The following is a 25,105-nucleotide window of genomic DNA, read 5'->3' as shown; positions in this document are numbered from 1 at the left end:
TTTCTGGAGATATTTAAGTTTTTTTTAAATATAGCAAGTTGTTAATATTACTTGGATAGATACAACTGTGCCTTTAAACGCAGGCCGCGCTAAAGCAATTGCTGCCTGTCTCCACTGTCCCAAAGGTCGCCCGTGTGTAATCAATTGTGCCCACTGTTCAGGGCAGCGCCATGGAGATTCTTCTCAGTCATCTGATCTTCATGTCTCTTTCAATATGGCTTTGTTCTTTGGCTTTGCCGGCTAAGGGCCCCGGCTGCTGCTCTCCGCCTCTTGTTGAAACATTTGGGACTTGAAGAGGGCTGAGTTTACAGAACATTCTGTCATTGTATTTTGCAAAAGGTGGACTGTTGAATATTATTAATCTTCCTTTCAGAACTCAGGGTGGCCCCTTCAGGTATGAGGAGCTGTGCTTTAATCCAGACTCTGTGACTCAGAGACAGTCATGCAGCACTTCTGGGCTTATGATGGAGAAACATGAAAACAGTGTACAGATGTGAAAGTATGTTAGGAAGTACACTATGCTATATAAAATCACAAACACAGCGATCCAGTCTCCACCATAATGCAAGATCTTGAAAGAGTCACATAACCTTCCAGTTCCAGTAATCGAAATATAGGAATATGGAAGCAAATACAAGCAATAGTACTGGGAAGTGCAATCTGGAAAGGTGCTATACAAAAATAACAGGATCACAGATTGAATCCCTGCAGTATGAGTCCTGTCCCATTCCCTGACAGGGTCTTACTCAAATGTTCTCCACCCTGGTGATGTTAAATTGTTCCCTGATGTGCATGTGTGTGTTTTTGCCCTTTGGTGGGCTGCCATCCGGTCCAGGTGTTATTCCTGTCTTGTGCCCTCTGGTGGCTGGGAGAGGCTCCAGCTGCCCCGTGACTCTGCTCAGGATAAAAAGGGTCTAGAAAATGGCTGGATACATAATTCTGTAAAAAAAATAAATAAAAATAAAACAGGCTAATTTGATGTGTGCTGGTGGTAAGTGATTTACATATAAACAAGATTTAGTAACAGCCTATGATAAGTGGTCCGTGGTGCAGTACAAGTTTTAAATAAATTGTCAATATCCTAAGAGCGTGCAGGCTTAGAACAGATTCACAGTGGCCGATGACGAAGTTTGGCTCTTTTTTGTGCATTTTAATGACGTCGGAGCACTCTGACAGAGGAGAACTCAAGAAGATTAATTGTGCATGTGATCACGGATTAGTAAAAGTTCAGGTTTCTGCTTTAACTGGTTTATTCAACTTAATCTGGTTATATGTGTATCTTGTGACCACCAGGGGGCCCTGCAGCACCCTAAACTCCCGACTCAAAGGCACGGGCACAAGTTCTGGTGTGAACAAAGGATTTAATTGTGTGAAAGTCTTAGATGCAAGTGTTTCCCACACCACAAACTATAACTCTTATCGCTCAGCAACTCTGTCATCTCTCCTCCACTCCTCCAGGCAAGCTTTGTCTTCCTCCTCCCAACTCTGACTCCCCATGTTAAGGCAGGCTGCTCCTTTTATGTAAAACCCGGGAGTACGTCCAGTGTCCCAAGAGTGTGGCTCGGGAATAATTCCAGGTGAGATTGAAGCCTGACAAAGTAGGGTTAGGGTTAAGGTTAGGATTTAGGGTTAGGGTTAAACAGGCAAAGCTGAGGACTGGAAATGTAGTAGTTAGCCATGGAAACTGAGTGCAGCCAATTTGAAACACACTATAGCATCAAACGTTTGTGGGCACCTGACCATTACACTTATATGTGCTCATTGGACGCGCCTTTTCAAAACCATTGGCATTCTATGGAGTTGACTAATGCTACAACAGCCTCCTCTCTTCTTTCCGCAAGATTTTGGAGTGTATCTGTGTATGGGAATCTGTGCTCATTCAGCCAAAAGAGCTGGTTTCAGGCCAGAACATCACACAAGTCCTTGTTAGACATCTACCCTCCAACATAATGCAGCGTACAACAAAAAAGACTCCAACAAATTTTGGTTGATATATCATTTGCTGAAAGGGTAAAACGTTTTCTTGACAGTAGTGTTGGATTGGTACTAAAATTTAAAATTTGGTATCACTACTATCTTTCACACCTCAGTACCAGTGATTATACCAAAGCAAATAATGAACCCCACTTTTAAAAACCTGGACACAAATAAATGAACATACACAGGCTTGGTCCGCAATAGAAGTAAAATCCTGTAGTACTTCTTTATACTCTGCTCTGCTCTCCAATAAATGAAAGTTATCGCAAATATACTAATAACCCAATTGTGCTTTACTCACTCAGAATATGGAACCAAATTAGAAAGCATTTTAAGATGGAAAATCTTTTATCAGTGGCACCTCTGCAAGAGAACCACCTCTTTCAACCTTTGCAAGTATATCCAGTTTTTAATACCTGGAAAAAAGTTTTGGGATTAAAATGCTCAGAGATCTTTATATAGACAACATATTTACATCTTTTGAACAATTACGTTCAAAATTCAACCTCCCAGCTACAAATTTCTTTTACTATCTTCAAATTAGAAATTTTGTTAAACAGAAATTGCCTGTTTTCCCCCACCTTGCACCCTCCACAATGCTGGAAAAAATACTGCTCAATTTCGAGGAATTAAACACTATTTTCGCATTATATAAAATCTTATTAGAGTCCCTACCTTTTAAAGATCCAAGAGGACATTGGGAAGAAGATCTCTTAATCAATATATCAGAAAAGGAGTGGAAGGTAGCAAAGCAGAGAATTCACTCGAGTTCTATATGCGCAAAGCATAGAATTATTCAACTAAAAATTATTTATCGAGCTCATCTGTCTCACTTAAAACTGTCCAAAATGTTTCCAGGCCAGGATCCAACCTGCGAACGCTGCAACCAAACTCCTGCCTCACTGGGTCACATGTTCTGGGCCTGCACCAAACTAACATCATTTTGGACAAAAATTTTTAAGTGCCTTTCAGACAGCCTTGGGGTCACAATTCCTCCTAACCCATTAACAGCTGTGTTCGGTGTTCTTCCAGACGGACTTGAATCGGAGAAGGACAAGCAAACGGTGATTGCATTCACTACACTTCCTAATTCTAATTCTCCTCTTATAAGTCTGTGGGAAACTGATGTTTTATATTATTTGAAATTGGAAAAAATCAAATTCTCAGTTAGAGGATCTGTACAAACTTTTTTCAAAACCTGGCAGGATTTAATCAATATTATTTTAGAATAAGAGAAATAACTATTACCGCATTTAATTCCCTTCTCCATCTCATATTTACATATATATTTACTTCTCCCTTTCTTTTGTTTAATGTTGCCTTATTAAAAAGCCTTAAGCAATTTTCCTTTAGCTAAGCTCTCCTTCTCGGGTGGGGTTTGATTTGTCTTCAATTTTGGTTGGGTTATAAATTGATCTATTTGTATGGAATGATTACAATGAAAATTAATAAAATAAAAAAAAAAAAAAAAAAATGAACCCCACCACCACCACCCATTTCCCCAATGCGTCATTCCCCCAACCTGCACACGTGTGTGTCTCCCTGCTCCGCCACGCTCCATAAATCATTGCGTTGAGACAAATATACAGTGGAACCTCGGTTTGCGAGTAACTTGGTTTACGAGTGTTTTGCAAGACGAGCTAAAATTTTTAATAAATTCTGACTTGATAAATGAGTGAGGTCTTGCAATACGAGTAGTATGTATATGCTTTGTCTGCTGAGCGTCATGTGATCACAACTGAGCTGATGGTTCTTCTCTCTCTCTCGCTGCGGGATTGTGGGCAATCGTCTCCTATTCTCTGTCTGAGTCAGCGTGCCTCACTCATATAGTCAACATCCGTACGAGCGTATACTGTTTACTACAGCATTGTGACTGTGTGTGTGTGTGTGCGCGCGCTAGTGTGTGTGTGTGTGTGTGCTCACGCGCGTTAGTGTGTGTGCTCGCGAGCGTGTGTGTGTATGTGCGTGTGTGCGCGCGCATGTGTGTGTGTGTGTGTGATGGCTTTGGGACGCTCTTCTGCATGTCGTCCCGTTGGGTGGAATCCCACAAGAGTTTAGAAACTCACTCACACCAGCCATGATTCTTTTCAAAGATAAAGTGCAGGTTAATTTGTTTTATATATTTTTACTTTATATTTTGTATTAATCATTTTTATATGAATAGTTTTGGGTTGTGGAAAGAATCATCTGAGTTTCCATTATTTCTTATGGGGAAATTCACTTTGATATACGAGTGATTTGAACTGCGAGCACGTTTCCGGAACGAATTATAGTAGTAGTAGTAGTGGAGCTTTATTGTCATCCTAACAATATACTTACAGTACACAGTGGGACGAAATATCGTCCTCCAGAGTCAAAAGGTGCAGTACACAAGATATATATATATATATATATATATATATATATATATATATATATATATATATATATATATACATATATATATAACTAAAAAACATATACAGTATTAATTAGTATTATGTAATCCAGAGAGTGTGTGGAGTAAAGAGTCCAGTGTGGAGGAGGGCAGCATGGTTTTCAGGAGCCGGACTGCTTGGGGAAAGAAACTATTGCACAATCTCGCAGACCTGCTCCTGATGCTGCAGAGTCGTCTTCCAGATGGAAGAGGAGTAAACAGTTGGTGGGAGGGGTGGTGGGGGTCAGCCATGATGCTAGTGGCTTTATGAAGGCAGCGTGAGGTGTAGATCTCCTGCAGACTGGGTAGAGAGCTGCCAATGATGCACTCAGCAGTCCGCACAATCCTCTGAAGGGCTTTGCGGTCTGAGGCATGGCAGTTTCCATACCAGACTGTAATGCAGCTGGTCAGGACGCTCTCTATGGTGCCTCTGTAGAAGGTGGTAAGTATGGGTTTAGGGAGGTGCACCTTCTTCAGTCGTTGCAGGAAGTAAAGACGCTGCTGGGCTCTTTTTGTAAGATAGTTGGTGTTTTTGGTCCAGGACAGGTCCTCTGTGATATGAACACCTAGGAACTTGGTGCTCTTCACTCTCTCTACTGTGACGCCATCAATGTTGAGTGGGAGATGGACAGCCTTTGTCTTCCTGAAGTCAACAATCAACTCTTTTGTCTTTTCAACATTAAGAGACAGATTATTGTCTTTACACCAAAGTGCCAGCCGTTCCACCTCTTCTCTATACGCCGCATCATCGTCGTTCTCAATGAGTCCCACTACTTTAGTGTCATCGGCGAACTTGATAATGTGGTTTGTGTCAGAGTTGGAGGTGCAATCATGGGTCAACAGCGTGAAGAGTAGCGGGCTCAACACACAACCCTGGGGGGCACCAGTGCTCAGTGTGATGGTGTTAGATCTTTTATTCCCAATCTGTACTGTTTGAGGTCTTTCAGTGAGAAAGTCCAGAATCCAGTTGCAGGTGGAGGAATTGAGTCCGAGCAGATCCAGTTTACTGATCAGCTGCCTGGGAATGATAGTATTGAATGCTGAGCTGAAATCAATGAACAGCATTCTTACATGTGCATTGATCCAGATGTGATCCAGATGTGACAGGATCAGGTGGAATACCATTGAAATTGCATCGTCAGTTGATCGATTTGATTGATATGCAAACTGTAGAGGGTCCAGTTTGGGGGGCAGCTGATTCTTTATGTGACTCAAAACTAACTGCTCAAAGCACTTCATAATGATTGGAGTGAGTGCCACCGGGCGGTAGTCATTGAGTTCTGAGGCTGTAGCTGTCTTTGGGACAGGTCTGATGGTGGTGTTTTTAAAACATTGTGGCACAACAGCTTGGCTCAGGGAGATGTTGAAGATGTCCACTAGGACATCAGTCAGCTGGTCAGCACAAGCTCTGAGCACACGTCCAGGTATGTTATGTGGTCCAGCAGCTTTGTGTGGGTTGACCCTGGTGAGAATCCTTCTCACACTAGCTGCAGACAGGGACAAAACTTGATTGTCTGACGAGGGGATGGTCTTCCATGCTGGTTTATTGTTCTGTGTCTCAAACCTGGCATAGAAGGTGTTAAGAGCGTCTGGAAGAGAGGTGTCGTTAACACACATATGCGGTGGGGCCTTATAATCTGTGATGGTTTGGATGCCCTGCCACATTCGACGAGAATCTCTTGAGCAGGTGAAGTGATCACTAATTTTCTTTGAGTACTCCCGCTTTGCTAACTTAATGCCTCGGGACAGGTTGGTTCTAGCTGCTCTGAGTGCCACTTCGTCGTTGGCTTTGTAGGCAGCATCCCTTGTTTTCAGCAGCTCGTGAACTTCTGCTGTGAACCATGGCTTCTGGTTAGCGCGTGTTGAGACAGATTTGATGACGGTGACATCTCCAATGCATTTGTCAATGTATCCTGTCACTGCTTCGGCATACTCATTAATGTCAATGTAATGATCAATGGTCGCCGCTTCTCTAAAGACACTCCATTCTGTGCTCTCAAAACAGTCCTGCAGGGCTTCAGTAGCTCCATCTGGCCATGTTCTGATCTGCTTTATTACCGGCTTTGTTCTCTTCAGCAATGGCATATATGCCGGAGTAAGCATTACTGTAATGTGATCAGACAGTCCAATGTGAGGGTGGGGAGTTGCTCTATATGCAGACTTGATGTTAGTGTATACCAAGTCCAATATATTGTCTCCTCTTGTCGGAAATTTAACATGCTGGTGGAGTTTAGGCAGAACAGTCTTTAAATTCGCTTGATTGAAGTCCCCAGTGATAATAAAAAATCCCTCAGGGTGGCGAGATTGCAGGTCACCGATGGCCTCATACAGCTCGCATAGCGCCTCCTTAGCATTTGCATCGGGAGGAATATACACTGCTACAATGACAATAATACTGAATTCTCGCGGCAAATAATAAGGTCTGCACTTAACTGCCACAAATTCCACCAGCGATGAGCAGTGTTTCGTGATCATACCTGTGTTTCCACACCATTCTATGTTGATGTATACACACAGGCCTCCGCCGCGTGTTTTTCCGGATCTGTTGGCGTCTCGCAAACCGAGGTTCCACTGTATATCGATTTGACTAAATACCCCCTTTGGTGATTCAAGCCAGAGGAAATTCGTAAATAGCATCGGAGAGTTTGTTCACTGCTTGCAGCTCTGATGGTGCTAATAAATGACTGGAAATGGACACCTACTTCCAGTACTCAAATTAGCTTAGTACTGCCACGAAAAATGGTGTTTTTTGGTACTTTTTCAAGGTCGATATAATGCTGACGTCCATTTTACATCCGAGTTTGTGGAAAAAAAATAACAAAAATATAGTTTATTCAGTTAATGTTTTTCGTAATGAGTTGACAATTTAAGGCAGGGGTCATCAATCATGGTCTGCAGTGGCGACGGGTTTTTATTCCAGCCAGTTTGCTAAATAGAACTCAGTCCTTGTTGATAATGAAACTTGCTATTTAACTCAAGGCCTTGTTAGCGCTTTCTTTCTGTGAAATACTATAAACAGGTACACTCGACACACTCAAAAAGGTTTGGGGCAGCCACCTTTATAATATCCTTGGCTGCGAAAAGGGTATGAAAATGGCACTGCTGTGCATAGGTTGGAGTCCACAACTGAACTGATGTCCTAATGAAAACATGGCGGCTTTAAAGGCCAGGATCGGAAGTGACGTTCTTCAGGATCAGGTAGATTTTCCCGTGTTTGGACTGCAGAGACAACAGAAGAAGGTTTAGTGCACCCCACCACCCCCTGGCCTGGCATGGAATTACCTTCCCTTGGTCCTTCCTACTCGTCATGTGTCTGACAATTCATTAAAGACAAATTTTAGTTACATTGTATATCAGTGGTCCTCAATTACAGACCTGGAGGTCCGCAGTGGCTGCAGGTTTTCACTTCAACCAGTTTCTTAATTTGAACCTGTTTAGTTACCACTAAAGCAATACATTTTTTGGGCTTAATTTTAGTTATCTTGCCTGTTACAATTCAGAACCCTTAATTGCCTATTTTAGTTTTTAGCGGCTGCATTTAAGTTTGAATCGTTGCCTGTTTTCTTAACTACACATTAGTTAATAATGAAATGCAGATCACCAATAAACCAGCAGCTCTTCAGCTAATGTGCTTCCTTTTAAACCTCTGCGTATGCACCATGACGTATCTGTGTTATAAGAAATGTCTAGAAATAAATGAGAGGGGAACTGGAAGGAGCGTTAAGTTTAAATCAGTTCTGGTCCACAAAACACATGATTAATGTTCTCACGGAAGGAAACTCTACAGTGCAATTAAAATTTCTCTTGGATGAAAGAACGCGCTAACAAGCCCAATAGTTCAATACCAAGTTTCATTACCAGCAAGGACGTTAATCTGCAAGCAGGTCGTCCAACTTGTAGGGAAAACTTGGGGGCTGGTGGCGGCAGGATTGGCACTCCAGCCACCGTCCAAAAAAATCCTCACACTGTTCCAGTGTGGTAGTGAGGTGTTACCCGCTGCACCTGGGTCCCAATTCCAGGTGGTTCATTGCCTGGTGGGTATCAGCGCATGCTTCCAACTGTCTTCTAATTAGGAAACTAGTTGGAAGGAAACCTTGTAGCCACAGCAGCCCACCAGGACTGTGATTGAGGACCCCTGGTTTGCTGGCTCAGGTGATGGCAATTCTCCACCAATCCAAGGGGTGGCGCTGTGTGATAATGCTCTCTCTATTCCTCCCACTGACAGTTCTCCTCCAACGATGTCACTTTTGGTGCCCGCCCACTTGGACCCGCCTCTTCCTGCACGGTAGCCATATGACCGGAACAACCGCCATCTTGTGCAGTCTGAATAGGACTCCGGTCTTAGAAGACTTGATTTTTGCGCATTCACCCTGTTTATTTTGCTATAACCTATTTTCAGTTGTAAGAGGTTTGCCCCAACACTCTCACTGTCTCTTTTGGTCTTATTACAGAGGACAATTTTGGGTTTTTGATTTTGGCTTTACGACGGTGCTTCATTGACTTCCCAGTTACGGGAAGTTTCTTTGCTTGTTTTTGTGACTCCCATCTCTTCTTCATGGTACTTAATCTCTGTATATTGTGGGGCACAGCCCGGACACAGACAGGTAGACATGATTTAAGCACCCAACACACATTTATTTACAATATTATACAACTATTGAAGCTCACAACCCAGTGGCGCAGCACCAATCACCCTCAGTCCAGGCCCTCAACAATGCCTCTCTTCGCCGCCTCCTCTCCTCCGAGCTTCGTCCTCTTCCTCCTGACTCCAGCCATCGAATGGAGGGAGGCGGCCCCTTTTATACACACCCGGATGTGCTCCCGAATAGCTTCCGCCGGCACTCCCCAGTGTGGTGGAAGTACCGGCTGTGCACCCGGAAGCACTCCGGGTGTCCCTGGTCTTCTTACCCCCAGGGGAAGAGGGTTCCATAGGCATTGGGGTGCCCCCTGGGTGGTGACCACGGGCCCCTATAGGGTTGAGCTTCAAAGCTCTGTTCCCGTGGTCCCCAAAGCCACCAGGGTGGTCGCCCCCACGTGGTCTGGGTGAGGCATAAGCCCTCCTCTGGTCCTCCTGGGCGTCCCAGCTGGGTACCACCCCCAGCCTCCTGTGACAATATATATAAAAATCCAACGTCTATCTGTCTATCTCTGTCTGTATGTCTGTCCGCTTTTCACAAGAGAACTACTTAACGGATTTAGATCGGGTTGTTTTCTATAATTTGCTTGAACATCCTGGTTGATTTTGAGACTTCTCTCATTGCACTATATACGAGGTGAGACACAAAAATAACCGGATTGGTAAAAAAATAATAATTTCTTGATGAATGACAGCATTCTAAACATTGTGACCTTCTCTGTACTCCCCTTCCCGATCTCTACACCGCTCCATACGTATCTTCCATGGATTGAAACAGTGCTGGAAGTCTTCTTGCTTGAGGCTCATCAACAGGCTTTCTGCCTTCACTTCATCCATTGAAGAAAAATGCCCTCGCCTCAGGTCAATTTTGAGTTTCGGGAACAAGTAAAAAATCACAGGGAGCTAAATCGGGCGAATAGGGCGGATGATCGAGGACAGGAATGTTTTTGTCGGTCAAAAACTGCTTTACGGAGAAAGCATTGTGCGCGGGAGCATTGTCTTGGCGAAGCATCCACCCCACCTCTCGACCTGGGCGTTGAACGTCTTCCACATTTTCTTGTCCTTCCTTAGTACTAGGGTGTTGTACCGTGTTAGCCATTATGAATGTAGAGAAAAGTTAAGCAAAATGACCCCTTTTATTGGCTAACTAAAAAGATTACAATATGCAAGCTTTCGAGGCAACTCAGGCCTTGAAAATCTTACATCTTTGCCTGAAGAAGGGGCCTGAGTTGCCTTGAAAGCTTGCATATTGTAATTTACTTGTCCTTCCTTGAAACATTTGTGCCCGTCAAAAACTTGCGTGCGAGACAAACTGTTATCACCGCACACAGTTTTTATCATTTCATAAGTTTCCGTTTTGTTCGATTTCGTGAGAAATTTGATGTTGATTTGCTGTTTCGATTTTTTTACCCGACATTATCGCAGCAACTCATGTAGCGATTGTTGTGCAAATACTGACTAGGCTATTCGCAGGATATACGTAGCTGGTCGGCGGTTTGAGATGGCATGTAGGAGGGGATATAGTTCTATGATTCACGTCCGGCCAAACTCCAGACGGTTTTCCAGGAAAGCCCAAAGCCCAGTCCGGTTATTTTTGTGTCTCACCTCGTATCATAGTTTGCTTGCGGTACTGATTTATTTGTGCAAATATGAGAGAGAGACACAGCGGGCTGCAGGAGGGGGGCCCTCCTCACTCACGCGCCAGCCTTAAGGTGTAACCTTACCTTTGCTTAGTTAGCGAACGAGAGAACTGCTTAACAGATTTAGATTGGGTTTATCCATATTACTTACTGAGAATGGTAAACCGGAAGGCATGGACGCAGGTACACGGCGATGGGACCATGAGACATAGTGCGCAGGCGCCTACAGCGCGCGTCTCATAAACCGCAAGCGAAATCTGATCCACCGCGAACGAAGGAGTCACGGTCCAAAAATGAAAGAGAAATGAAGCAACAACGCGCCCATAGCTAACGACTAACGACACAGCCACACAAAAAAGAGGATTCTGCGCTGCACCCCAGAGTCAAACGGAAGAGGCTACGGAGGCCCCACAGGTCCACAAAGATAGTACGGAAGGCGCGTGAAAGTACGAAAGGCGCATGCGCCTACAACGTGCTTCTGAACTAAACGTCCACACTACACAGCATGGTCCAGGTAATGAGAATAAACGAACTCTCCGTATTAAACGTACGGCATCCTCACACGTCCAAACCATATAGCATATGTGAATCACATTACAGTGATGCATTATTAACAGTACAACCACAGAAAATGCTCCATATTAACTGTAAGTGCAATTATCCATATTACTAATGGTAGACAATGGATAACTAATGGAGTCACGGTCACGGCTCCGGCTCCAAAACGGAACTTTTCAACTAACGGACATACAGAAATGAGCCCGCCTGAATACAATTAATGAACACAGGCGCCTACAACGCGCCTCTCAAACAGCAGAGGCAATAGATAAACGGCAAAGAAAGGAACGACAAACAGCCGCTAAACAATTCCGCCAATGAGCTGACAACGCATTCTGTAATGCGTCCACTATTAATGAACATTCATTAGGATTAATGAATATCATTTGCTGTCATTGTCATTTACTTAACTTCCCTGAAGAAACAACTGGCAATACAACTAATGAGTTTACACGTTGTTGTCAAAGGGGTCAGGTTAGACTGCCTCCTTTAGATGAATATCCTGAATATCTACGGATGTTTCTAACTAACGATGTACCTGAAAGTAAAAACATTATGGACTGCATTAGATCCTACAATAGTTCATTTGCTTTTGCATCTACCGGGGTAAATATCAGGCCACCAGCTGGCAATGGCCCATACTGCTTTCGCATATGTGGACAAATATTACATCGGATTGGAACAGTGCACCCTGAGCCAAATCACAAACGCAAATATGCACAGATCTGCGTGTTAGATCCAGATGACGTAATCTATCAACGATTTTACTACAAATGTTGTGTATAAAGAAGTATTCCAATAGATCCTTCTAATGTGCCATGCTATGGGTTCTTTACTTCCTTTGTTCGTCATCTACACCTTTACACTCCAATATATCTCATACATTCATCAATGTATTTCGGATTACCCAACCCCGGGGGTAGGCGAGCGAAGCGAGCAGGCAGCGGAGCCCCCTTGTTTTCTAGAATTTGCTTGAACATTCCGGTTGATTTTGCGACTTCTCTCATCGTGCTATGTATCATAGCTTGCTTGCGGTACTGAATGATTTGAGTGAATCCACGAGACACGCAGTGGGCCGAGGGTATGGGGAAGCGGGACCCTCCTCACTCATGCGCCAGCCTCGGGGTGTGTACCTTACCTCCACTTAGTCAGCGAATAAGAGACCTACTTAACAGATTTAGATCAGGTTTTCTTTCTAGAATTTGCTTCAACATTCTGGTTGATTTTGACTTCTCTCATCGCACTAAGAATCATCGCTTGCAGGAGCGATACAGTCGTGCTAATCCGAGAGAGAGGCTGCGGGCCGAGGGGAGGAGGAAGCGTGATGTCAGGAGTGGGCAGCCGGTCAGGACCCTCTCTTACTGTCCTGTTTCACTAGTATGTGGGCGGAGCCGCGGGGGACGGCTAGCTTAAAATAAATCTCTGGCCATCTTCTTGGCGTCAGAAGAATGAGAATCCGAAACAATAGCAGTGATATGCAGGAAAGTAAGATTTGCACTTTGTACTTTCAAGACATGACCTCCCCCATAAATGGATGGGATGGGTTGCCCTCCTTGTCCAGCGTGAACTCTGCAGCTTCGGTTCCCAGAGAAGCAGAATCTCCTGGGGCATCCATGGTAGTAGTGGCCTGTCACACAAATACAGACAAGAGACAAGGAACTCAACAAGCCATCTTTATTGCCAGACCCTCCATAATTTCAAGAAGATGCTTTGTGGACATCATCTGAAGGGATCTCCAGGACCTCCCCTTAGAGGTAGCTGAAAGGCTATAAGGAATAAAAGAGTTTGCTACAGGTGGAGTAAACTTTAAAGTTTTATAAATAATCAACCCAAATTAGTCATGTTGGACAGCGTCACACATTTCGGTGTACAAATGTCTCTTCGGTTTGCAGGTTTTCCAAATTCTTCCATGGATGGATTGACCTGTAGAAGATTAATTATTTGCAATGTAGATGGTTTTGTGCTTCTCGATCATCTCGATGTCCTTCTCCAGCTGTTTCATCTCATTCTCCAAGCGCTCTTTGCGGATCTTCTTCGGCACTGTGTCGATCACCACTGAGAGACCCTGATACTGCTGGCTGAGCTCTTCCCAGTTCTTTTTGAGACCCTTAAAAAAAAAAAAAAAGAATCCGATAAAAAATCAGTGTGGTTTATTTAAAGGATTTAGGTGACTAAGGATGCTTTAGTTGGGAGGACTTGAAGGCCACAAAGCTAAGGTAGACACAATAATAAGGCAGAATCTTACCAGTTTAATGCAACACCCATCTTTAGGGACCCCCAAACAGACAAAATAGAGAAAGGCACTTTATATTACTGGTTTATTAGGCCTTTATTGTCACGTGTACAGAATACGGACAAATTCGTCCTTGTATGTGCTCATCAAATACAACATGTTGACAAATCTGGTGCCATTATTATATTAGATGTGAGCGCCACGGAGGATAGAGGGGACGACAGCATGACCTACTACCAAGATGGAAGGTGCCAGGGGAAGGATGAGCAGAACACGGAGGCCAGGAGCAGCTCCATCCCCCATATGTTAGGTGGCAGTGGTCCGCTGGAGGCGTCCCAGCTTGGACACCCGCAGGGGTTCATGGGAAGTGCAGCCTTGTCTCTGGGTGCTGCAAAGGGTGTGCTGTCAGGGGAGGACTGCCCTGATTCCCAACCAACCTGGAAGTCCCCACAAGTCATCACAAGCCATTCGGGTCCAGCATAAAAGGTGCCCGCTGCCTTATGTCAAGGAGTCAGAGTTGGGAGGCAGCAAGAGGACACTCAAATGGGGGCAGAAGGAGAAGAAAGAATTACATTATGTGTATGGTTATTGGCTGTGCTTCACTGTAAGAGTGCTTGGTGTGGGTACCACACGCTCACCACACGATGAACCACCTAGATTGACACCCGAGTGCAGCGGGTGACACGGTGGATTGAAAAAACCGTTATATGAACCTGTGATTGTGTTAGACATTATTGAATCTGGGGTTTGGGGCTCAGAGCGTCTTGGGAACTGCAGGTATGACATTGTGGTCAGCAGCACAGGAGAGCCACAGGGGACTAGACTTTCTCCGGTCCTGTTCAGCCTATATACATCAGACTTCCAATACAACTCGGAGTCTTGCCACGTGCAAAAGTTCGCTGATGACACTGCTATCGTGGGCTGTATCAGAAATGGGCTGGAGGAGGAGTATAGGAACCTAATCAATGACTTTGTTAAATGGTGCGACTCAAACCACCTACACCTGAACACCAGCAAAACCAAGGAGGTGGTGGTGGATTTTAGGAGGACCAGGCCCCTCATGGACCCCGTGATCATCAGATGTGACTGCATGCAGATGGTGCAGACCTATAAATACCTGGGAGTGCAGCTGGATGATAAATTAGACAGGACTGCCAATACTGATGCTCTGTGCAAGAGAGGACAGAGCCAACTATATTTCCTTAGAAGGCTGGCGTCCTTCAACATCTGCAATAAGATGCTGCAAATGTTCTATCAGACGATTGTGGCGAGCGCCCTCTTCTACGCAGTGGTGTGCTGGGGAGGCAGCATTAAGAAGAGGGACGCCTCACACCTGGACAAACTGGTGAGGAAGGCAGGCTCTATTGTTAGCATGGAACTGGACAGTTTAACATCTGTGGCAGAGCGACGGGCGCTCAGCAGGCTCCTATCAATTATGGAGAATCCACTGCATCCACTGAACAGGATCATCTCCAGACAGAGGAGCAGCTTCAGCGACAGACTGCTGTCACCGTCTTGCTCCACTGACAGACTGAGGAGATCGTTCCTCCCCCAAACTATGTGACTCTTCAGTTCCACCCGGGGGGGTAAACGTTAACATTATACAAAGTTATTGTCTGCTTTTAACCTGCATTATTATCATTCTTTAATTTAATATTGTTTATTGTATCAGTATGCTGCTGCTGGAGAATGTGAATTTCCCATTGGGATTAATAAAGTATCTATCTATCTATCTATCTATCTATCTATCTATCTATCTATCTATCTATCTATCTATCTATCTATCTATCTATCTATCTATCTATCTATCTATCTATCTATCTATCTATTATTATACAGTGCCTTTCATATCTATCTATCTATCTATCTATCTATCTATCTATCTATCTATCTATCTATCTATCTATCTATCTATCTATCTATTATATAGTGCCTTTCATATCTATCTATCTATCTATCTATCTATCTATCTATCTATCTATCTATCTATCTATCTATCTATCTATCTATCTATCTATCTATTATACAGTGCCTTTCATATCTATCTATCTATCTATCTATCTATCTATCTATCTATCTATCTATCTATCTATCTATCTATCTATCTATCTATCTATCTATCTATCTATTATATAGTGCCTTTCATATCTATCTATCTATCTATCTATCTATCTATCTATCTATCTATCTATCTATCTATCTATCTATCTATCTATCTATCTATCTATCTATTATATAGTGCCTTTCATATCTATCTATCTATCTATCTATCTATCTATCTATCTATCTATCTATCTATCTATCTATCTATCTATCTATCTATCTATCTATCTATCTGTTATATAGTGCCTTTCATATCTATCTATCTATCTATCTATCTATCTATCTATCTATCTATCTATCTATCTATCTATCTATCTATCTATCTATCTATCTATCTATCTATCTATCTATCTATCTATCTATCTATCTATCTGGCGGAGTGGCAAAATTCGCCAAAGTGTTTTTCACAGCAGATATGCTGCATTCGCCAGTGACCTTGTTTGCTAAATGTTTTTCCTGGGAATTCTCCCTGCAAGCATTTTTGTCCCCAGCACCCCCCATGATGCTTTGCAAGGCCTAGGTGACATCACAGAGCTGTAGTAGCCATGCCCAGAACTTTCATGCATGCTTAGTGTAAGATAATTTTGGAGCTGCTTTGGGCATGCGTGATGACACCTCAAAAACACACAACATGTATATCTGCATGATTTTATGTATTGGGTTTCTGCCACCTGATTGGCTGATTAGAAAACTGCATTGATAAGCAGACATTCAGGTGTGGGGAATAATTTGTTCTGTGAGTGTATATTTAACATTTACATTTACATCATTTAGCAGACGCTCTTATCCAGAGCGACTTACAACAGTGTTTGTTAGTTTTTTTCGCATACCCCTTGGGGTCAGAGCGCAGGGTCAGCCATTGTACAGCACCCCCTGGAGCAATTACAGGTTAAGGGCCTTGCTCAAGGGCCCAGCAGAGTAGGATCTCTTTTGGCACTGACGGGGATTCGAACCGGCAACCTTCGGGATACCAGCGCAGATCCTTAGCCTCAGAGCCACCACTCCGCCCATTACATTCTTTAAAGTGTAATGTTTATAATTTCCATAATAAGACATAATGTTTGCCTCAGTGTTATGTACAGACAATACGTTTATATCAGCAGTGTTTCAGGTTGCTTTAATTTTTGCCATTGATTGTTCCTTTGGTTTCACCAGACTGCTGACCAGTTAGTAACTGGACTCAATTGTGAACAATACTGACATCTAGTGGACTTTTCTGTAAATTACTAATTTTCTTTCTGTATCCTTTATTTATTTTGTTCTTTATTTATTTATTTTTTGTTCTTTATTTCGCCTTGTACAATTTCTTGTATTAGGAATTTGTTAGTTTTCACATACCCCTTGGGGTCAGAGCGCAGGGTCAGACATTGTACAGCGCCCCTGGAGCAATTACAAGTTAAGGGTTTTGCTCAAGGGCCCAGCAGAGGGTTCTATTCAATAAGGGCGCGCACAAAAAGGCGAGCTTCAAAAGGGCGACCTCAATTGGGCGCAGCGAATAAAGGCAAACGCAACAAAATTATTATATAAAATTTATTAGATAAAGGCAATGATTGAACGTATAAAAAGGCGAAAGCAAGAATATTAAAACATTCACTCAATTGAGGTTGCCCTTTTGAAGCTCGCCTTTATGTACGCGTGCCTTTATTCGCGGCGCCCAATTGAGGTCGCCCTTTTGAAGCTCGCCTTTTTGTGCACGCCCTTATTGAAGGATACCCCAGCAGAGTAGTATCTCCTTTGGCACTGATAGGGATTCGAACCGGCAACCTTCTGGACACCAGCACAGATCCTTAGCCTCAGAGTCACCACTCCGCTCCAACGGATGAGCTGCCCCCCGTGACTCCGCCCATGTAGTAGAGAAATAGGACAAACTGTAAAAATCAATAAAAAAAAAATAAGAAAAATGTATATTGATAGGTTTCCTATCCAGGGCCCTGTTAATATACAATATTTTTGGTTTTGTTATTGGGGTGAAGACATTTAGGTTTCTTGGGGAACTAACCCAGGATTAAGTGACATAAAGATGATCATGCGAGATGCCCGGTGAGCTAAGATCAACCCATGCCAACCTGAGTTTCTGTACCTGGGCCTTGTAATCTCTTGAATTGAAAGGGCATGTCCGTTGTGGTTAGAGGAATGCGAGGGATTAAAACACTCTCACCAATGCCACATCTCGTGATGATTATCACCTCTATGATGTTGATCTGAAGCTCTCAGACCTGGGGCCTCATGTATAAATGGTGCGTATGCACAAAAATGTTGTGTACGAATGTTTCCATGCTCAAATGGCGATGTATAAAACCTAAACTTGGCGTAAAGCCACGCACATTTCCACAGTAGCTCCAACCTTGGCGTACGCAAGTTCTCCGCTCGGTTTTGCAGACTGGCGGCATCCAGCGTCAAAGTGGTGCTACTGTTCCAGTGTAGTTATCCTTTCTTTTTCAGATCCACATCCCTGACGCGGCTTTATAAATACACTGAAATTGACCGCATATTGTTTATTAGTTTAATACATCTGATTGTAATTAACCTGTAACAATATAATGGTACACAGAGTGGTCAAACTATTCTAAATACCATAGCTGCTTTAGCGTTGTTACTCTCACTGCACCTTCTTCTTCTTCTTCTTTCAGCTGCTCCCGTTAGGGGTTTCCACAGTGGATCATCTTTTTCCATGTTACTCTCACTGCACCACTCGGAGTATTTATATCACTGTATCTGAGTGGGGAATCACAGCTGTACAGCAGCTGATCAGAAAGAGAATTACTGGGATACAGCATCAAGCACACGCTGCCTCAGCCATGCTGTCTATTGAACTGCTGTCATATGACAAACGCTTCAGAGCCTTTCCTGTACGGACCTCGCGGTTCAGAAACAGTTTCATCCCAAGAACTCTAAACGCACTCAATCAGTCCATCAAGTGCTCCTTGTAGAACTGTTTGTACTTATAAGTACAATTACCTCACTGTAAACTTACACTACAGTTATAATATTTCACAACCTGAGCCACTTTATAAAGCGCATATTTACATATGACGACGATATCATTTTTAAGATGAAACGCAGCAAAATGCGTTTATTATATTATACAGATAAAACTAACTTTATTTAAATAATCTATATTGTTAATAAACATGTGAGGACACGGTGTCACAGCGCTAGCAAGGAGCTGGCTCTCTGTTCACAGATTGCTCCTGCCTCGTGCTGTATTCTTGCTGGGGGTTCTATTCAATAAGGGCGCGCACAAAAAAGCGAGCTTCAAAAGGGCGACCTCAATTGGGCGCGGTGAATAAAGGCAAACGCAACTATGTGCAATGCCACATAGATATTTTATTATCTATCTATTATTATCTAAATTATCTACGAATGCCTTTAGATAGATAGATACTTTATTCGCCGCGCTCAATTTTGAAGCTCGCCTTTTTGTGCGCGCCCTTATTGAAGGATAGTCTTGCAGGGACTGGCGTGACACTGGATGGACAGAATAATTTAACAAGTACTACGAAGATATTTCAATGTTCCTTAAAAGTTTTGAAGAATCGGCATTCAAAGCTTACAGATGGCTTCACGTCTATTACAGATCTGATTGTGGGGCGATTGGGTATTTGGAGAAAGAAAAGTAAGGACAGGAATTGGAGGTTAGTACGTCTGAAAGAGACAGTACTGCTACAATAAATTATTTCATTGAAGGTCAAACATGGCGCAGCAAGCCTCTTGCGTGAGACATGAACAATCACTGTGCCACCGTGTTCCCATGTTTAATAACATGCTTTAACTCCTATCATCATGAAGATGATATCACGTTTACACCTCAGTATTTTAATCACTCAGAGAGCTGTAATATTACGAATGTAATGGATTCTGTGTCCTGTCAGAGGAAGAGAAAGCCCGGAAGCATGTAGTGATTCACACACACAGAGCACATAGAAGATCAAATACAAAACAAAGCATGTAACGTGCTACTTTAATTACGATGGGATTTGAGAAACTAAACATTAAGCAATTTTAAGATGAAGTTTATGATGTTCTACTTTAATGACAAAATAAACTACGTGATTAAAGTGGAAATTTCGAGATTAAAGTTGACATTTTGTGCTTGTTTCCCACTGTGTCCCTATTTTTTTTTTCTCTGTACCCTAATAAGCTTTCATATGACACTCAGATGGTGGGCTACGACTTGCCTTTTCACGGTGACTTTGATATGTGACAACTTCTTCTTTATTTTGGGCACTGTGCGACTTTGTGAACTTGTGTCGAGTTTCTCTGACATGCTATGTCACTCGATCAACTTCCTTTTGTTGTTTATACCACTGTTGAAACCAACAAATAGTATGTTTTTCTTTCCCTCCACTTGGTATTCACTGAAATTCTTCTGTTTTCCTCCATGCTTTTGCCATTGCCTTTTCACAGAACACTGAGCTTAAGGGCTATTTACATTGATTTGCATATTCAAAGAGGCGAAATTCTGGGAGGAGTTGGGGCGGGACAGCAGGCGCGTGCACGTGCGTTACTTTTCACACTGACTAGGATTTATGTAGCGGAAGAACGTGGAAGTTGGTGTTCGCACAGATTTATGCATCTGGATTTTTTTGTGCGTACGAACATTTCTGCTTTTGTGCTTACGCCATGTTATAGTGCGAATTCTACGCACGGCGTTATACATGAGGCCCCTGGAGACCAGTGTTGTGCGGTGAGGTTCATGGCTGGTGATGCACTGACTCCTTCAGAGTGAGATTTATAAATATATTGTAGGGTGGGCTCAGGTTTCTCAAAAGGATAATCAGTGCTCCTAGTTTCAATGCTGTGTTTTGGGGTGGCATGCCAATTAAACAAACAAATAAATTAAGCGTGCAAATAAATAAAATTATTGTGAAATGTGAGCATAAATAAATCATGAATGCATCATGAAATATGTTTTTTTTTTTGTCGGTTATTTATTTATTTAATTTTGTCTGTAATATCCCTCAAAAGCATCATCAAATACAGCGTGAAATAAACAGTAGACCACACACAGGTCTTTTTTTTATTCATATACCATCCAATAAATCATCCCGAATTTCCTGTGTGTTACACTCTGAATGTTCTACTGGTGTTCTGACCAACACTTCATATTGATCTACAGTCCCTCTTTTGCCGCAATAACTATTTTAATTTTTATTCTTACAGTTGGCGCAGTGGTAGCGCTGCTCTCTCGCAAGAAGGCGACCCCCCCCAGGTCCTCCTTAGGTGGAGTTTGCATGTTCTTTCTGTCTCAGTGTGTGTTTCTTTCGAGTGCTGTGATTTCCGTGCAGCCCCATCCTAAAAATGTTCAGTTTTCCTTAATCCGTCGGTGTAAATTAGACCTGTGTGATTGACATGTGCTGTATGCTGGGCGGGAGTCCCATCCACCCTGGACCACTGGTTTGCATCTGATGCTGTTAGGACAGGGGTCGGGAACCTTTTTGGCTGAGAGAGCCATGAACGCCACATATTTTAAAATGTAATTCTGTGAGAGCCATACAATATGTTTAAAACTAAATACAAGTAAATGTGTGCATTTTATGTAAGACCAACACTTTTAAAGTACAATAAGTCTCTGAATTCTTTTTAATAACGTTGTTATGCTGTTGCTAACCAATGATGAATAAAGTACTTCTTACCATTAATGCGACTTCAGGTGCCGCATGGTTTTGCTGATGGCTTTGTAGTCTGGTTGATACGTGGTGAGGTTAAGCTTCATGCAGGCGTTGAGACTTCCATCCGTTAAACGTCTGTTGACTCATCCAAAGTGAGAGAAAAGAATGGTGCTGCATTTACAGTGGTGTGAAAAACTATTTGCCCCCTTCCTGATTTCTTATTCTTTTCCATGTTTGTCACACAAAATGTTTCTAATCATCAAACACATTTAACCATTAGTCAAATATAACACAAGTAAACACAAAATGCAGTTTGTAAATGGAGGTTTTTATTATTTAGGGAGAAAAAAAAATCCAAACCTACATGGCCCTGTGTGAAAAAGTAATTGCCCCCTGAACCTAATAACTGGTTGGGCCACCCTTAGCAGCAATAACTGCAATCAAGCGTTTGCGATAACTTGCAATGAGTCTTTTACAGCGCTCTGGAGGAATTTTGGCCCACTCATCTTTGCAAAATTGTTGTAATTCAGCTTTATTTGAGGGTTTTCTAGCATGAACCGCCTTTTTAAGGTCATGCCATAGCATCTCAATTGGATTCAGGTCAGGACTTTGACTAGGCCACTCCAAAGTCTTCATTTTGTTTTTCTTCAGCCATTCAGAGGTGGATTTGCTGGTGTGTTTTGGGTCATTGTCCTGTTGCAGCACCCAAGATCGCTTCAGCTTGAGTTGACGAACAGAAGGCCGGACATTCTTCTTCAGGATTTTTTGGTAGACAGTAGAATTCATGGTTCCATCTATCACAGCAAGCCTTCCAGGTCCTGAAGCAGCAAAACAACCCCAGACCATCACACTACCACCACCATATTTTACTGTTGGTATGATGTTCTTTTTCTGAAATGCTGTGTTCCTTTTACGCCAGATGTAACGGGACATTTGCCTTCCAAAAAGTTCAACTTTTGTCTCATCAGTCCACAAGATATTTTCCCAAAAGTCTTGGCAATCATTGAGATGTTTCTTAGCAAAATTGAGACGAGCCCTAATGTTCTTTTTGCTTAACAGTGGTTTGCGTCTTGGAAATCTGCCATGCAGGCCGTTTTTGCCCAGTCTCTTTCTTATGGTGGAGTCGTGAACACTGACCTTAATTGAGGCAAGTGAGGCCTGCAGTTCTTTAGACGTTGTCCTGGGGTCTTTTGTGACATCTCGGATGAGTCGTCTCTGCGCTCTTGGGGTAATTTTGGTCGGCCGGCCACTCCTGGGAAGTGTTCACCACTGTTCCATGTTTTTGCCATTTGTGGATAATGGCTCTCACTGTGGTTCGCTGGAGTCCCAAAGCTTTAGAAATGGCTTTATAACCTTTACCAGACTGATAGATCTCAATTACTTCTGTTCTCATTTGTTCCTGAATTTCTTTGGATCTTGGCATGATGTCTAGCTTTTGAGGTGCTTTTGGTCTACTTCTCTGTGTCAGGCAGCTCCTATTTAAGTGATTTCTTGATTGAAACAGGTGTGGCAGTAATCAGGCCTGGGGGTGGCTATGGAAATTGAACTCAGGTGTGATACACCACAGTTAGGTTATTTTTTAACAAGGGGGCAATTACTTTTTCACACAGGGCCATGTAGGTTTGGATTTTTTTTCTCCCTAAATAATAAAAACCATCATTTACAAACTGCATTTTGTGTTTACTTGTGTTATATTTGACTAATGGTTAAATGTGTTTGATGATCAGAAACATTTTGTGTGACAAACATGCAAAAGAATAAGAAATCAGGAAGGGGGCAAATAGTTTTTCACACCACTGTATGTCCTCACTTGTGTTGCCTCAATTTGATTTGCCATCATGATGGTACAATCGTGAACTGTTCTTGCCGACAGAGGCATGTCTTTTATTCGTTTGATTATCTTGTCTTTATCCGAAAAGTCATCAAAAGGTTCATTGGCAACATCAAGCATGAATGTTTTGGCATACTCCCCATCTGTGAATGGCTTTCCATTTCTCACAATTGCTAAAGCACCAGCAAAGCTAGCCGAATTCCAGTCACCTTGTTGGGTCCAAACACGGAGTTGCTGCTGACTAGCTTCCACTCTGCACAGTAGCTCTTGACATGCTTTCTTCCTGCTGTCCCCCTGCCGGATATTTCGATGCAAATGTAGTATGGCGTGTGTTGAAGTGCCGCTTTATATTTGACCGTTTCATCGATGCAATTTTATCATTGCATATTAGACACACTGCAGAACCTGCTCTCTCCACAAAGGCGAAATCCTCTGTCCATTCCTGGTGAAAAGTACGATACTCCTCATCTTTTTTTCTTTTAGCCATCTTCTTCGATAAAAGTGATTCTGCAGTTAGCTAGCTGACTACTTGATTAAAAGGAGGGAAGTTTACTTCCTGACCTCACAATGACCCGTGTATGTTACACATTATCCAATAAAAATTTGGTGTTGTCCCGGAGGACAGCTGTGATTGGCTCCAGCCACCCGCAACCATGAACATGAGCGGTAGGAAATGAATGGATTGAAATACATGAGAATGTTTTATATTTAACACGTTATTATTTTTTTTATTAAAGATTTGTCTGCGAGCCAGATGCAGCCATCAAAAGAGCCACATCTGGCTCGCGAGCCATAGGTTCTCCACCCCTGTGTTAGGACAAGCTTTGAATCCCCCCCTGACCTCATCTCATCCCATCTCATCATTTGAAGCCACTTCTCTTGGCAGAGGTCGAAGCGGTCAAGCCAGCTACAAATTCCAGTGCTTCTTGGGGAATTCCCAGGCACTCCCAGGCCAGCACGAGACAGATAATCCCTCCAGCGTGTTGTGTGTCTGCTGGGGGGTCTCCGCCCCGTTTAATGCTCCCATAGCAGCTCTGAGGGAAATTCCCAGGAGGCATCTTTCCAACATGCTCTAACCACCTATGACCTTGCACTGAAAAACATTCAGTTATAAAGGTATGGGTGGACTGATACTAAGAAATTGAAATAAAATCCCCTGAGTAAAAATAATGGAAAATAATGGTGGGCACACAAAAGATAGACACTTTGGGCACAATTTGGACATTTTTCACTTAGGGGTGTACTCACTTTTGTTGCCAGCGGTTTAGACATTAATGGCCGTGTGTTGAGTTATTTTGAGGGGACAGCAAATTTACACTGTGATACAAGCTGTACGCGGACTACTTTACATCGTATCAAAGTGTCATATCTTCAGTGTTGGCCCATGAAAAGATATCATAAAATATTTACAAAAATGTGAGGGCTGTACTCACTTTTGTGAGATTCTGTGTCTGAACACACTCCAATCCCACCCCACAATCTTCAAAATCATATACATATTGTGACGTGTGAGTTGCTGTCTTGCACCCCAAAACACGAGGCTGAGTCTCAGTACTTTAGCAAATCCAACTTCATTCCGCTTGAAACAGGAACAGCCCGGTTATTCATAGTAGCAGGATCTAGCACGCTCCAAAACACAGACACAGCAATCAGGCAGGGTTGTGGCCAAGTAATCCCGTTCCCTGCATTTATAATGTCCCTTGCATCACCTATCGACAGCAAGCGCTTATATCGCGACCACAATTGACTCGGATCTGCTTCAGCTATGAGCCACTTCTGCGTTGGGAGCCCCGGCAACTGATAATGTGTCTTCCACAGACGCGCTGATTGTGCTTCGGGACGCTCTTCAGCATGTTGTCCCGTTGAGGGGAAGTCCCAAACGAGTTTAGAAACCTTACAATATATCCATCCATCCATCCATCCATTTTCTAACCCGCTGAATCCGAACACAGGGTCACGGGGGTCTGCTGGAGCCAATCCCAGCCAACAGAGGGCACAAGGCAGGAAACAATCCTGGGCAGGGTGCCAACCCACTGCAGGACACACACAAACACACCAAACACTCACTAGGGCCAATTTAGAATCGCCAATCCACCTAA

The 25,105-nt window shown here is 43.0% G+C and overlaps 1 protein-coding gene and 1 long non-coding RNA gene across 3 annotated transcripts in view; one reads left to right on the top strand and one right to left on the bottom strand.

Annotated features, from left to right (window-relative positions):
• Positions 1–12,887: 12,887 nt before the first annotated feature.
• The window catches only part of enkur (enkurin, TRPC channel interacting protein), a 34,200-nt gene continuing 21,982 nt past the window's right edge, over positions 12,888–25,105 (bottom strand). For both annotated transcript variants that reach the window (XM_028804499.2, XM_028804498.2), the window contains exon 5: positions 12,888–13,334. In XM_028804499.2, coding sequence (XP_028660332.1) covers positions 13,161–13,334 — 174 coding nt within the window. In that variant the 3' untranslated portion in view covers positions 12,888–13,160. The remainder of the gene's footprint in view (positions 13,335–25,105) is intronic.
• On the top strand, positions 21,533–22,423 carry LOC127528397 (uncharacterized). Its single transcript, XR_007935283.1, has 2 exons — positions 21,533–22,050; positions 22,124–22,423. It is a non-coding gene; the product is annotated as an uncharacterized LOC127528397 (long non-coding RNA).

The sequence above is a fragment of the Erpetoichthys calabaricus genome, chromosome 6, assembly GCF_900747795.2.
Source record: "Erpetoichthys calabaricus chromosome 6, fErpCal1.3, whole genome shotgun sequence".
Taxonomy (NCBI): domain Eukaryota; kingdom Metazoa; phylum Chordata; class Cladistia; order Polypteriformes; family Polypteridae; genus Erpetoichthys; species Erpetoichthys calabaricus.
This window is presented reverse-complemented; position numbering and strand designations above follow the sequence as displayed.